General features: G+C 43.2%; 1 protein-coding gene across 1 annotated transcript in view; it reads right to left on the reverse strand.

Annotated features, from left to right (window-relative positions):
- Positions 1–5,036: 5,036 nt before the first annotated feature.
- PIK3AP1 (phosphoinositide-3-kinase adaptor protein 1) overlaps positions 5,037–13,465 on the reverse strand; it is a 113,881-nt gene continuing 105,452 nt past the window's right edge. Inside the window, exons 16-17 of the mRNA XM_082611352.1 lie at positions 12,348–12,466; positions 5,037–5,468 (exon numbers count right to left, since the gene is read on the reverse strand). Of these exons, the coding sequence (XP_082467478.1) occupies positions 5,411–5,468; positions 12,348–12,466 (177 nt within the window). The 3' untranslated portion in view covers positions 5,037–5,410. The remainder of the gene's footprint in view (positions 5,469–12,347; positions 12,467–13,465) is intronic.

Raw genomic sequence — 13,465 nt, forward strand, 5'->3', positions numbered from 1 at the left:
GAAATGCAAATCAAAACTACAATGAGGTATCACCTCACGGCAGTCAGAATGGCCATCATGAAAAAATCTACAAACAATAAATGCTGTAGAGGGTGTGGAGAAAAGGGAACCCTCCTGTACTGTTGGTGGGAATGTAAGTGGATACAGCCACTATGGAGAACAGTATGAAGGTTCCTTAAAAAACTAAAAATAGAACTACCATATGACCCAGCAATCCCACTACTGGGCATATACCCTGAGAAAACCATAATTCAAAAAGAGTCATGTACCACAATGTTCATTGCAGCTCTATTTACAATAGCCAGGTCATGGAAGCAACCTAAGTGTCCATCGACAGATGAATGGATAAAGAAGATGTGGCACATATATACAATGGAATATTACTCAGCCATAAAAAGAAACAAAATTGAGTTATTTGTAGTGAGGTGGATGGACCTAGAGTCTGTCATACAGAGTGCAGTAAGTCAGAAAGAGAAAAACCAATACCATATGCTAACACGTATGTAAGCATCTAAAAAAAATGGTTCTCAAGAAACTAGGGACAGGACAGGAATAAAGACACAGACGTAGAGAATGGACTTGAGGACATGGGGAGGGGGAAGGGTAAACTGGGACGAAGTGAGAGAGTGGCATGGACATATACACAGCACCAAATGTAAAATAGCTAGCTAGTGGGAAGCAGCCGCATAGCACAGGGAGATCAGCTAGGTGCTTTGTGACCACCTAGAGGAGTGGGATAGGGAGGGTGGGAGGGAGACGCAAGAGGGAGGAGATATAGGGATATATGTATATGTATAGCTGACTCACTTTGTTATAAAGCAGAAAAAAGTTATGTCTGGAAAGTTCTGAAGTTTGCATTGATTATTTACACTGAGTGGCATTTCTCTTCAAGACTAATATGAACTTACTAAAACATGAAACAAATTTCCCACTGTTCTCAAAAAAAAAAAAAGAGCAATGGGCGAGGAGAGGAAAGCAGACCCTATTTTGGTGGAGTATTTGGGAAAGTTTAATGGAGGGAAGAGCATGTAGGGCCATTAATTCAAGGAATATTTATTGAGCATCTATTATGTGCCAGGAACTCTGGTAGGTACTAGGAAATGATGATGATAAATGGCTTTAGGGGATAAAAGTCTGATAACAGTAGGCTTGGGAAGAAGGAATAGGGATAAAATAACTGATTAGAGGAAAAGGAATATTGCTTCAAAGATTCTTGGAGGCTGATGACCCACAGGGCTCAAAAATTGTTAGGACTCAGGGGCACCATCAAAATCAGGGTTGTTCTGCCAAACTGGAGAGTGTAAAACATTGATAAATCTTATTTCATCAGTTTATTGATCTAGATTAATCATCTCATTCCCTGACACCAAAAAGGTTGAAGGGGAAAATGCCAGTGAAAGGAATCCCCTCCCAAATGGCTGTACAACTTCTTTTTCATGATAGTTCTAATAAGACTCAATTGGTTAAAGAGTTTATGACCAGCAAATGATCCAGAAAACCAGAATTTCAAACTTTTATTCTTATTCTTGATAAACATGATCATCAAAAGTCTTGGTCTATAGATGACAACATATCTTCTGATTTCCATCCTCAGCTACCTTTTCTCTGAAACTTTATTTCTTCTTTCTACTTTGTTATGTTTGTCTTGCTAGTAACTTTTCTATTGCTATTTACCACCTTCTACCTCTACCTTTTCTGTTCTAGATGAAGTGTTCTAGATCCTGAAGAACTTTATAATTGGTCTGAATTCTTTCTTTAGGAAGCAATCACTTAAAACATTGGCTCTTAGACCAAAGAGCAACTAAACCTGTTAATTTCTTTGTACAGTTCCCATTTCACTGTTTCTGACACATTTCTTTTAACTGATCTGTCATAACACTGATACAGAGCATGGAATGGGAGTTGCCACATAATAAGATCCCTTGTTAATTAGGTGGTGAGTCTAGTAAGGTTGTCTCCCTCCTTCATCAGAATGAGGTATTCCCCACCCCTTGCCTTAGTCCTAAACTTAAAGAGGTGAAGGGACCTGGGTTATTACTAAACACAAAACATTTTACTTCACAGATGATGGGGAGCCAAGTTAAGTGAATTCAGCAAGTCAGCAGCAGTCCAAAATAAAATCCAGGTTTCCTGACTTTCAAACCATGTTCTTTCTCTACATCATGCTAACTCATACTGCATGGCTAGCTAAGACATTTTCTCCTATATTGTGGGTTAAATGGGTTCTGGCGAGCTAGCCAAGGAACCTATTTATTACGGTTTCTATGAGAAAACTAATTCTGAGTTTTGCCTCAGAATTCAGAACAGATCTTTCTACCTCCTACTCATCTTCTTACCACTCTGATGAACATGGTATCTGGCCATCAGGAATGAATGAGGAAGGCCATTTTATATTCTTAATAACTCACCTGGAAATGAATAGAACACTATTTATCAAACCAAAGCAAATACTTATACAGGAAGATTCTTCAAAATTGAGGATTGATTTTTAGGATGAATCTTCTAGAGTTATCCAAATTAGCTACTTGTCTTTCTTAGAAATAAATCTGTTACTAATGCTTCTTCAGCCAACCAGCTGCAAAACCACACACTATGCTTTGAAAGACAGCACAGAAAACCAACTTACTTCCAGGGGCAAATGGGAGAGGGATCTAAAATCCCAGTTATTGACGTGATGTAGGACAGAGTAGGATCTCTCTTTTTTAATAACAAAGTAAGACAAAAGAGGGGGAGAGGGTAGGTAACTTAGCTTGACTTGTAAAAATATTCATTGAAGTCATTTACATACTATTACTTTGCCCAATTATGGCAAAGCATTAGAGATTATTCACATCATTAAATACGTCAAGTTAAATTATTTGATTGCAACACAAACCCCCTGTTCAGAGTCTCTCAGGATTCATACTCTGTTGCTCATATAGTTGGGTTGTCTGTTCACAGGTTTTAACATAAGATGAAGGAACAGTGCTGTCCTGGGAACTGGAGGACAATGTACCTTGCACAGTTAGAGGCAAAGGCAATGGCAGTGAATATGACCAATAGCTTCCCTGTCTATTGAGCCAGTTTGTAAAATCTTGGGGAAGGATGGTGGCCACACAGCTGTCTCCCAAGGCATCATATAGAGAACTTTTTAACTGTCTCTTTGGACACCTAGCTACAATTTAGTTTCTGATTCTCACTGTATTTAAATTCATGGTTTTGTTACATAATGTATTCCTAAAAATGTATACAAAAGTTGAGTGTGTGGAAGTTGAATAAATTTACATTATAATGGGTGGTTCTGTTTCTAGAGAATGAAAAATTTCACGCCAGCATTAGAGACATTCTTTGATAACATGGTCCCAGTGTTTCATCCAAAGTTTTCATTTTCCTCTTTTACTTTTACACACAACCAATCATTTTGGACGTTCAATGAACATTCAGTGAGGATTTAAGACTTGTCATTTTTGACTTGGCACTCCTGATCATTTCCTTCTGTGTCCCAAGTGTGTGTCACATTTATGAAACCCAGGTATCTCATAAGCACTTTCAATTTTATGTTTTCCACTTATTTTCATATAAGAATAAAAATGCAATAAAAGATTCCAATATTGCACAGTGATGTGCATACAAAGATGGTAACACCATTGGCTGGCAGCAGATTTTGCCATGTTACTGATCTAAATGCTTGTTAATCAAAGAATGTAAAAAAAAAATAATCTAAATTTCGCATCCAAAAGGGAGCTTAGAGGTACTAAATATCTTTAAAAGTATAGCTCTTATCAAGATCAAATGTGCTTAAAATAGAGACTATCAATAAGAGGAAGGATAACAATATCAACATTGTATTTCTCGTTCTCCTTTATCTCATATTACCCTATTTCTCCCAGATAAGTGACAAGGAGAGTAAAGGGACCATTGCAAAATGGCTACTATGTGCCAGGCATTGTGGTAGGTAAAATTTCCACAAATACTCTCTTAATGGCCAGAGCCAATAGTGTATTTTATGTCAGAAAAAACAAAACAAAACAAAAAAACAGAAAAACAAAAACCCAAGATCTCAGAAGCTATTAACTTCAATAAGTCCTTGTTTGCTGGACTGAGGAATTTGATTGAAAGGACCCCATAAAACTGTACTTAAATGGATCTTTAATAGTATGGCTTTTATATCTTTGTGTGGGATGGAGAATAATTTCATGGAGAAGCACCAGATTTCTGATAATTTTTAAAGAAATAGGTCTGATACTAATTTTACTCTATGTTTAAGCATCAGTTAAGGGCCTGTGCTTTGAAGGTAGATTTATGTGCTAGGGACTTAAAATTAATGATATGTTTAAGGCTCTACATTCTCTGCACAAATTTCCCAAGCCTGGTGGTAATAACGTGTATATAACGAAACAGATAACTATTTCTATTTTAAGTTCCTCCTTCTTCTTCTGACCACTCAGCAGAGTAAAAGTCGAGGGTCCTCCTCTCTCCTATAGCCAGAACTAAGATCTACTGCTCTGTATCTAAGTGTGCAGAGCAATAAGTGGGGTCCCTGGCATCCCAAGCTTCTGGTTGCCAACCATTTTTTAGATGTTCTTTGGTAGCATCCCTGTTTTGCAAGCATACTGACTTATAAATGCTCCAAATACTTGATAGTCCCATACCTGGGAGATATGGAAGAAGGAAACTTCTGGAAGGCCAACAGTCAGTCACTGACCAAATTTCTACATCTGGGCATTTCTTGAGGGAGAGAGCTTGGCTATTTGGAGATGGAAAATATGGTGACCTGATATCAGCAGGTCCTGATTCTAGACCCACCTCTTCGTCTAACCAACTGAGTGTACTTGGTTCCAGGCTTCTGCGAAACCTCAGATTTGTCTTCTATATAAAAGGAGTTAGGACTAATCCCTCTCTAAAGTCCTTTTGAGTTTATTGTATGTGACCAGCCCTGGCATTTAAACACCCTCCTGAAGCTAGAGAAAAGCTGAAGAATCATTTAAAAATTAGGACATATCTTCTTACTTGAATACTGTAAGTCAAATCATAATCACTTCTAGAAATTAGATTGGACTAGCAAATAAGTAAGACCTAATATAAGTACATTTCAGTAAAATCACTTGTACATTTCTGAACAACCTTTTCAGGCTCCTGACATGCCAAATTAGAGGTAAGTATTCCAATTAAGTCGTCATCCTTTTGGCAAACAAGAATAGGGATCAATATACTTGATGATGGTGAATGAAGTCCTTAGTTTCACCTCTTTGTGCCTTAATAATATCTTCTTCAAGGAAAGCCCAGACCAGCAGGGCTGCAACAATATCAGCAATGAGACTGGGTCTTAAGGTCAGCAGTCAGGCTATAAAACTCAACATGAAGACATCATTAACAGGCTGAAAACCAAAAGTCTCAAGGTCCCGAAGTAGGCAGGCTTTAGGAGGTGGAATCAGCGACCTCTGGGTGGAATAGGTGGAGGAGGATGGAAGGTCTCCCTGGTCAGAGGCCTGAAATGAAAGATAACGCAATTATTATCAAACGAATTTAATTAACTAGTTCTTAGGCATCCATGATTGGTTGCAAACTTGGTATACTATGCAAAGGACATGTTCTTCAATGAATAAAAGTGGAGAAACATACGGACCTTTCAGTGGCACACATGCTAAGCTGTGGCTTGCAATCCTAGCTGCACATTAGAATCACCAGCGGAGCTTTGAAAAATAACAGTTGCCAGGCTCAATCCCAGACCTATACCATCATAATCTCTGGAGGATAGGGTTCAAGCATCACAACTTTTAAGTACTGTCCCACCTTCAACCAGTTATATTAACCATGTCGTTTATTTTCTGAGGCTTTGACATCTGGGCCCTGGATGATCCTGGAGGGCCTGCCCCTCCTAGGGAAAGCTAATTCCTAGAGATAGCAAACAACCTGCAGTGAGCACACCTTTCACATGCAAACTAACCAGTCCAGAGCCCATACCCCAACCACGTCCTTTAATGGGACTCTCACATTCGGGACCACTATCCACTGCCCTAATCACCCCAGGGCCAGGTGCCAGACAACTGGAGACAGCCCCTTTGCCCCAGAGCCTGCTGAAATTATTCAAACTAGCCAATCCTTAATCTGCCTAGCCTGCCTCACTTGTTCCTTCCTGCAGAACCCAAAATAAAGCCTCTTGCCCATGTTTCTCCCCTCCCTGACATTTCTCCTGCCTAAACCTGGGGCTTTCCTGTGTGCCCTACCCCAGCATAATGTGCCCCCCTCCTCTTGGGATCTAGGAGTATTACAAACTCCCTATTCAAAGGCAGTCGTCTTCTGATCTGCTGACCTTGCCATACCTAAATAATAATAAAACCTATATTTTAAAACTCCAGTGATTCAAATATGCAGCCAGGCAGGAGACACACTGCAGTGGGGAGATCCCTTGAGAGAGGACTTAAGAATTTCTAAAGTCGGCTTCTCACAACTACGTCCACCCGGGATCACTAAGTGTGTTGTCCCAACTCCATGTCTGCTTTCCTAGAAGCCTCCCTCCACATTCGTCTAGATGGTTTTTGAACAGTACTAAATGATACTCCAGACAGACCTGGGTGAATGTATTTACAGAGGGTTCAACAACTGCAGATGGTATTTTCACATGTGTGCTGTAAAACCAATATTTAATTCTCTTGGAAGCAAGTCAATAAGTCAAGAAAGAGAGCTTTGTCAGGTGCTCTAATTGAACTGTGCTACCCTGGAACTGCCTACTTGAGGACTGAATGAATCAATGAGTAAATATTTACTAAATGTCTCTTGAATGCAAGTTTGCGTAGGTCAAGGAAACGACAAAAGAGTTGGGAAAAGAGAGGCCATTTCAGGAGCCAGAGAGGGAGGCAGAAGTAGAAAAGAATAACAGCAGACATCCTCAGGAGGGTCTGCAGTGGCACCTGGGAGTAGATGGTTTTGTGTGGTTGTCTCTTTTTCCAGAGAAAACAAATGGACAGTCTCCTTCCATTGCTCGACCTGCCCTGTGAACCATGGGCTTAAAGGAGGAAGCTGAAGGACAGTCAGGTGATACCACTTATCACTTGAGTACGCTTAGACTGGCTTCCTTGCTTCCTTCCTTCCTCTCAACAAACATTTATCTACTGTGCATCTACTCCTGGGTGTGGGATATAACAGCAAGTAAAAGGGGCATGGACCTTTCCCTCAAGGTGCTGAGAATATAATGGATGAGACAGACAATAGGGAAAATCAGTACACTGCACTGAAAGTTTTGATAGGGCACATTCAGAACCTATGAGAACATATGGCAGAGGCATTTATGCACACATCTGGAGAGTAAGTTCAACTCCTCTGAACCTCTTTCTCATCTGCCAGACAGAGGTAAAGATACCTATGGAGATATAGGTATCTATATTGGAATTACAGATACCTATACTGTGTGAGATGACAGTTGGAAAGTGGATAGCACTTTCTGGCTTAGAGTAGGCACTCAAGAGGTAAAGCTAATAATTTTATTATTATGATTAAAGATGTATTCTTAGGGCTTCCCTGGTGGCGCAGTGGTTGAGAGTCCGCCTGCCGATGTGGGGGACACAGGTTCGTGCCCTGGTCCGGGAAGATCCCACATGCCGCAGAGCGGCTGGGCCCGTGAGCCATGGCCGCTGAGCCTGTGCGTCCGGAGCCTGTGCTCCGCAATGGAAGATGTATTCTTAGACCTTTTCCCCATGTATGCCCCATAAGCCTTACATTTTACCTTCCATCACAAAGAGAGTCACGATTCCCTACTGGTCTCTCTTCCTCTGCTGCCCGACTCTGCAGTTGGGGCAAGTCTACAAGCAAACCATCTCCACATTTCATTCTGATGAACAACCCAGCTAAGGATTGGAAGCCCCATCTCAGGGAAATGGGTTTGTGATTACAGACATATCAGAACCATGGAAGTAAAGGTTATTAAATCAGAATCAAGTGGTGGTCTGTGGGGGAGACGGCCTCTCCAGGACGCTGGGAAGCTGGAGCTGGAGACAGGGTTGTCCAGTCCAGAGACCTGGGCACTGGCTGCTTTCTCCTCCGTGTTGAGGGTGAGGTCTGTGCTGATGATAAGTTTGCTTCAAGAACCCAGCAATCCTAATGTTGGTTACATTCTTTTAAAGCAGGCCTATTATTCAGATGGTATGCTTTTGTATGATCACAACATTGTTAAAAATATCTTTAAGCTTCCCTATTAGTAAATAGCCTCCGGCCCAAGTCCCCTTACTCTCTGACCACTACCCCCCATCCCCCAGGGACTTCACAGATCTCTTTACAAGTCAGCAGCTAAAGGATTAACTCTTGGTACTCCAGGAGGCCTTCAGAAGTATGTTCTGATTTGGCAGTACCTAGGCTACGCCTTCAAGGGGAATGCATAGATTGTTAGTGATTGTCAAATCACTAGTAAATGGTAAAACATATGAAAAAACAAGGGGGCAATGGCTCAGCAAGATGTTGGCTTTTTTTTTTTCTCTCTCTACTGGCAGGACTTTACCTATGAAGAGTGTAATATTGTCAGCTGCCCACTCTATAGGGACTAATGCCCTGCAAGGGAAATGCCATGCAAAGATATAATGCATCTGCTCCTGTTCTTGTCACCATCTGCCTTTCCTAACTTTGCAGTATAAATATATTAGGAACTTACAGCAGGTGGGAATGTGAAGCTTCTTTCCACTAATCTGTAAGCCACCTGCACCGTGGTACACGACTTGACGGCTAGCTGTCAGCCCAAGCAGCAGCAGTCTATCCATCCATCCATTCACTCACTTGCATGATAAATATTTGTTAAATTCCTAGCAGGCGCCAATTACTGATTTAACTCCATTCTGTGCTGGGGAGAGTAGAAAAACATTTTTTTCTTATCAAAAATCTCTAGGGACTTCCCTGCAGTGGTTAAGAATCCACCAGCCAATACAGGTGACGACGGTTCGATCCCTGGTCCGGGAAGATCCCACATGCTGCAGAGCAACAAAGCCAGTGTGCCACAGCTACTGAAGTCCCCGCGCCTAGAGCCTGTGCTCCCCAACAAGAGAAGCCACCGCAACGAGAAGGCTTCGCACCGCAGCGAGAAGCCTGCGCACTGCAGCGAAAGAGAAGACCCTGCTCGCCGCAGCAGGAGGAAGCCCGCGCGCAGCAGCGAAGACCCAAAGCAGCCAAAAATAAATAAATATATAAAATTTTAAAAACAAACGAAAACAATCTCTATTCTTTTGAGGTTTACCATCTACTTGAGGAGACATATGTAAACAAGGGCCACAACATGGGATGAATTATAATGGAGGTATTTGGGGAACCACAAGAAGGTTCACTCTGCATAGGAACATCAGGGAAGGCTTCACAGAAGAGGTAATGTTTGGACAGAGTCCTAAAGGATGTGTAGGAATTTTCTAAGCAGAGATCGGAAGGGAGTAGGAAGACAGCATTCCAGGCAAAAGGAACAGATTGAGCAAAGACAGCACAAAATGACACAGCTCCCTAGGAATTCTTAAGGGGGAAACATCAGTGACTACAAGAGAGGGGTGGGACTCAGGGTCACGGCATGCTAAAAAATACAGAATTAAATTTAAGGCTTTCATGCCAGGAAGTGACATCACCAGCTATTTCTGTTCTAGAAAGGGCACTCTCTGGTGCGGTGGAGGAGGGACTGACCCTCCGGTCAGGGAGGTGAGTGTGGGCCTACAGGGGTGAACTTAGGCACTGGCACATGGAGAGGAGGGGTAGACCTGAAAGCTGCAAGGGCAGCAAAATGAACAGAGCCTGGGGAGCTGCGAGGGAGGCAGGGATGGAGGCCGACTCCAGGGCAGGCACTTGGGGAAGAGAGAGAATAGTGCCACGTCTCAGGCTGGGAAATGGTGAGAAGAAGGCAGTTTGGGGCAGAGGATGGCAGGTTGGATGATGAGTTCAGTTTTGCATGGGCTGTGTCTGAGATCTTGGTTGGACACCTGGTGGAGTTCCCAATGAACAGTAGGAAACAGAAGACCAAGGTACAGATGGCGATGGAGACTTGGAGTCATTGCTGACAATTCAAGCTCTGGGGGCAGCATGCAGAGTGAGAAGAGGGAGGGACCAGGACTGGAGAGAGTGATGAGCAGGATGTGCTGTTTGAGAGAAAGCGGGGTTCAGGAGAACATGAGAGGGGAAGAGCTGCCAATTCCCAGATCTGGAAGTGGAGTGGAGACCACCAAGGTCAGCCTCCCCTCCTGTCCGTCAGTGGGTCAAGCATTCAGGAGAGAGGCCCATTTTATTCTTTGCTCAAACATCTCCTCATTTTATTATGAAAATTACATACACACTTTCAGAACAATTGCATCTTTTCCAATCTTCACACCAAAAATGCACCCAAACCCCGTTTCTATCAAGATTTCTTTGCAAACACCATTTCTTTCGTAACATATGTTTTCCTCCTTTTCTCTCCCCATCTTGATCACAACATGCTTCCAGACTCCCCCAAAACAATTCATCTGCCATCTCTCTTTACACATTAAATGCATCCCAGTTTCCAGCCTTTAATTTCTGGAACCCATTTCCCTGGTTGTTCTCTCTCCTGTAGACAAAATCCCACAGAGTCTTTGTAGCTATATATTCGAGATTGACATTCTTTTTAATCTTGGTACAATTAGATAACTGCCTCCAAAGTCTTTACCTTCAGGAATAAAAGGTCTTAGATCTTGTATCTTCTCCCATGACACCTGGACCTCCTTGGACAGGTGTAACAAAATGACTAAAAGACTGGACCCTGGAGTCAGGCACACATAGGTTTGCCACAGACATAAAGTCTCCATCCAGTCTTAAGCCCCAGTTTTTACATCTGCAAAATGGGATAACACTAAACATCTACCACCTAGAGTTGTGAAGAGAATTAAATGAGCTAATGCATTTAGTGTGTTTAACAGAACACCTGGCACATAGTAAGCGCTCAATAAATATTAGCGTTTATTACCACAATTGCTCTGCACAAACACCCCTCCCCAATCCCCAACTATATATAATTTTCAAGCAACAGAACATTATGCAAATTCAGGTGATTGGACTAGGTGATCGCTAAGGTTCCTTCTAGGGCTAATGTTCTAATATGTGAACTCTATTCTACACCAGGGAAACATGCTCCGTGAGTGTGGAGCAGCTTAGGACCGAGGGAGGCTTGTGTAGCAAGTGTCAGTATGTGAATGTTGCTGGGAGCACACGGAAAAGTGGTAAGAGCAAGGGGAGAAATGGAAAGATCCTCAGCGCAGGGTCAGCTGCTCTTTCCAGAAAAGCAGAAGAAAAGCCTCCTTGTGGTACTTTCTCAACAAATTTCACTGGTGAGGTTCATTTGAGTTACAAAGTTTCTAATTGCAAAAAAAAAAAAAAAAAAATCTTAGTTTAAAAAAAATTTCATCCTTTTAATCTCCCCCCGCCCACCCCCACCCCCGCCCCACATTGTATTTCACACATCAAAGAATTAAACTCCCAAGGCAAGCCCAGGCTTTTATTCCCAAAGGCTCCTTTCTGCCTTGGCAGACAAGCTAGCTTTGACCACCTCTTCTGTGACTCCAGAAGACCTTAAAAAGGTTCCTGCCAGAAGCCTGAACACAAACAAAGACATACATCAGAGCCCCATAAGTCAGTCACACTCTTTTGTCTAATGCCCAGCTCCAAATCTCCACAGGCTCATCCTTCTGCATAAAAAACACTCAGACTGTTGTGCTCTTACTAAGGGCCAGAAACACAATCCTTACGACTCTGTGAGGAAGTTCATTGACAATCTCCGTTTTTTTTTTTTTTTTTTTGGCCACACCACGCGCAGCATGAGGGATCTTAGCTCCCGGACCAGGGATCAAACCCGAGCCCCCGGCAGTGGAAGCTCAGCGTCTTAACCACTGGACCGCCAGGGAAGTTCCTACTATCTCCATTTTATGGACAAGGAAATTAAGGCACATGACAGTTAAATAATTCACCCAAGTTCACAGGTGGCTGCCGGAGACTTCCCCAGGCAGTGCTTCCCCACCACCACACCTTGCTGCCTCTCACCTTTACTTCCACTCCCAATTCCTTCTTATCTCCTGGTCCCCAAAAGGCACTGACCCCACTATGCGGCCAAGGGAATTAGTTATTCGGGAGCTGAATTCTAACCAGATAAAAATTATGCAAAACATTGACCTTTACCGATGTATTTCACTGACAAAATATTGCATTTGTTATTTAGAGTATGTGCAACTGAATAAAGCATCCCTTAAGTTAATGAAGAGTCCACATTGAAATGTGTCCAAAGTATGCCTTTCAGTGAGTCTAGCTCTGCGCTTATTCTTAGGTCATTTTAGATGTCCCCAGATCCTACACTCTGCTGAAACTCAGAGAGTGAGGAAAAAATGTCCCGTCAGCTTCGATGTTACCTCTGTGAGGCGGCTCGGGGTGGCACCCTGGGGGGCCTCTCAAGGGGCACGATGGGTGTGCTGTCCACTGGTGGGGGGCCTGGACTACGACTTCTGGCAACCTCGGGGGCTTCATTATCCTACAGCAAAAAAGATGAGAAAGAAGGGTGAAAATCACACTAAGCAACAGCATAGTTGGACACTGCCATCCCACAAGCTCCTCAGCCCTCCCCAGGCTTTGGCTGAAGGTTAGTTACTGACTGATAATCAACCCAGCAATACCAGGGCAGTTTTCCACTGACACTGACTCCCAGAGTCACTGAGGAGACCATCAGACCCAAATTATCATTAGCAATTCGAGCTCTTGTCCCTCACTCCTCAGTGTGACATGTGGGCCACCAACATAACCATCGCCTGGGGGCTTGTGAGAGCCACAGGGTCCCAGGCTCCTCCCCACACCTGCTCCATCAGAGCCCACATTTTCACAAGATCCTAGGTATTTCTTATGCATGTTAAAGTTTGAGGAGCATTGCTCTATGTAACCAGATAGGGCTGGAGAAATTTTATTTTTAAACAAAAGTCCCTTTTTGGGACAACAGAACGGTGACTGGTCCTCAGTCACAGGGTCATACAAGCTGTGCTCTGGTGGGCAGCCCACCCCTAGGACCCTACCTCAGGGAGTCTCCTGGGTTGGCAGTGACCCATGTGACCTCACCCGCACATCCCAGTCGCTGGTCACTGGATCAGGATACACACCCTAACACAAATTGGGCCTCAGCCTAAGGCAGTAACTTACACTCTGCTCAGAGACCTTGAGGCTCTCGGGGGACTGTCTGCCACTATCCATGTGGAGAAGCAGAAAAGGCCAGTGCGCAGTGAGAGAAAAAGGAGATACCCACAGGGAAGAGGAGACGAAATAGCGTGTGGCCTCAGGGGGTACAGTGAAGAGTGGCTACGGCTGTGACATGCCCCGCTCCTGACCCAAGCCCCGAAAGGCGACCACTGCCCCTGGAATCCCTGATACTCATCCAGTTCCCTCTCACCCCTTTTGGCTTAACCCTTCCTCCTTCCCTCTCTTCCTTTCTTCCCCTTTTTTAATTGAGGTGAAATCCACATAACATAAAATGAACCATTTTAAA

The sequence above is a fragment of the Mesoplodon mirus genome (genome assembly GCF_964341445.2).
Source record: "Mesoplodon mirus genome assembly, chromosome: 2".
Classification (NCBI taxonomy): domain Eukaryota; kingdom Metazoa; phylum Chordata; class Mammalia; order Artiodactyla; family Ziphiidae; genus Mesoplodon; species Mesoplodon mirus.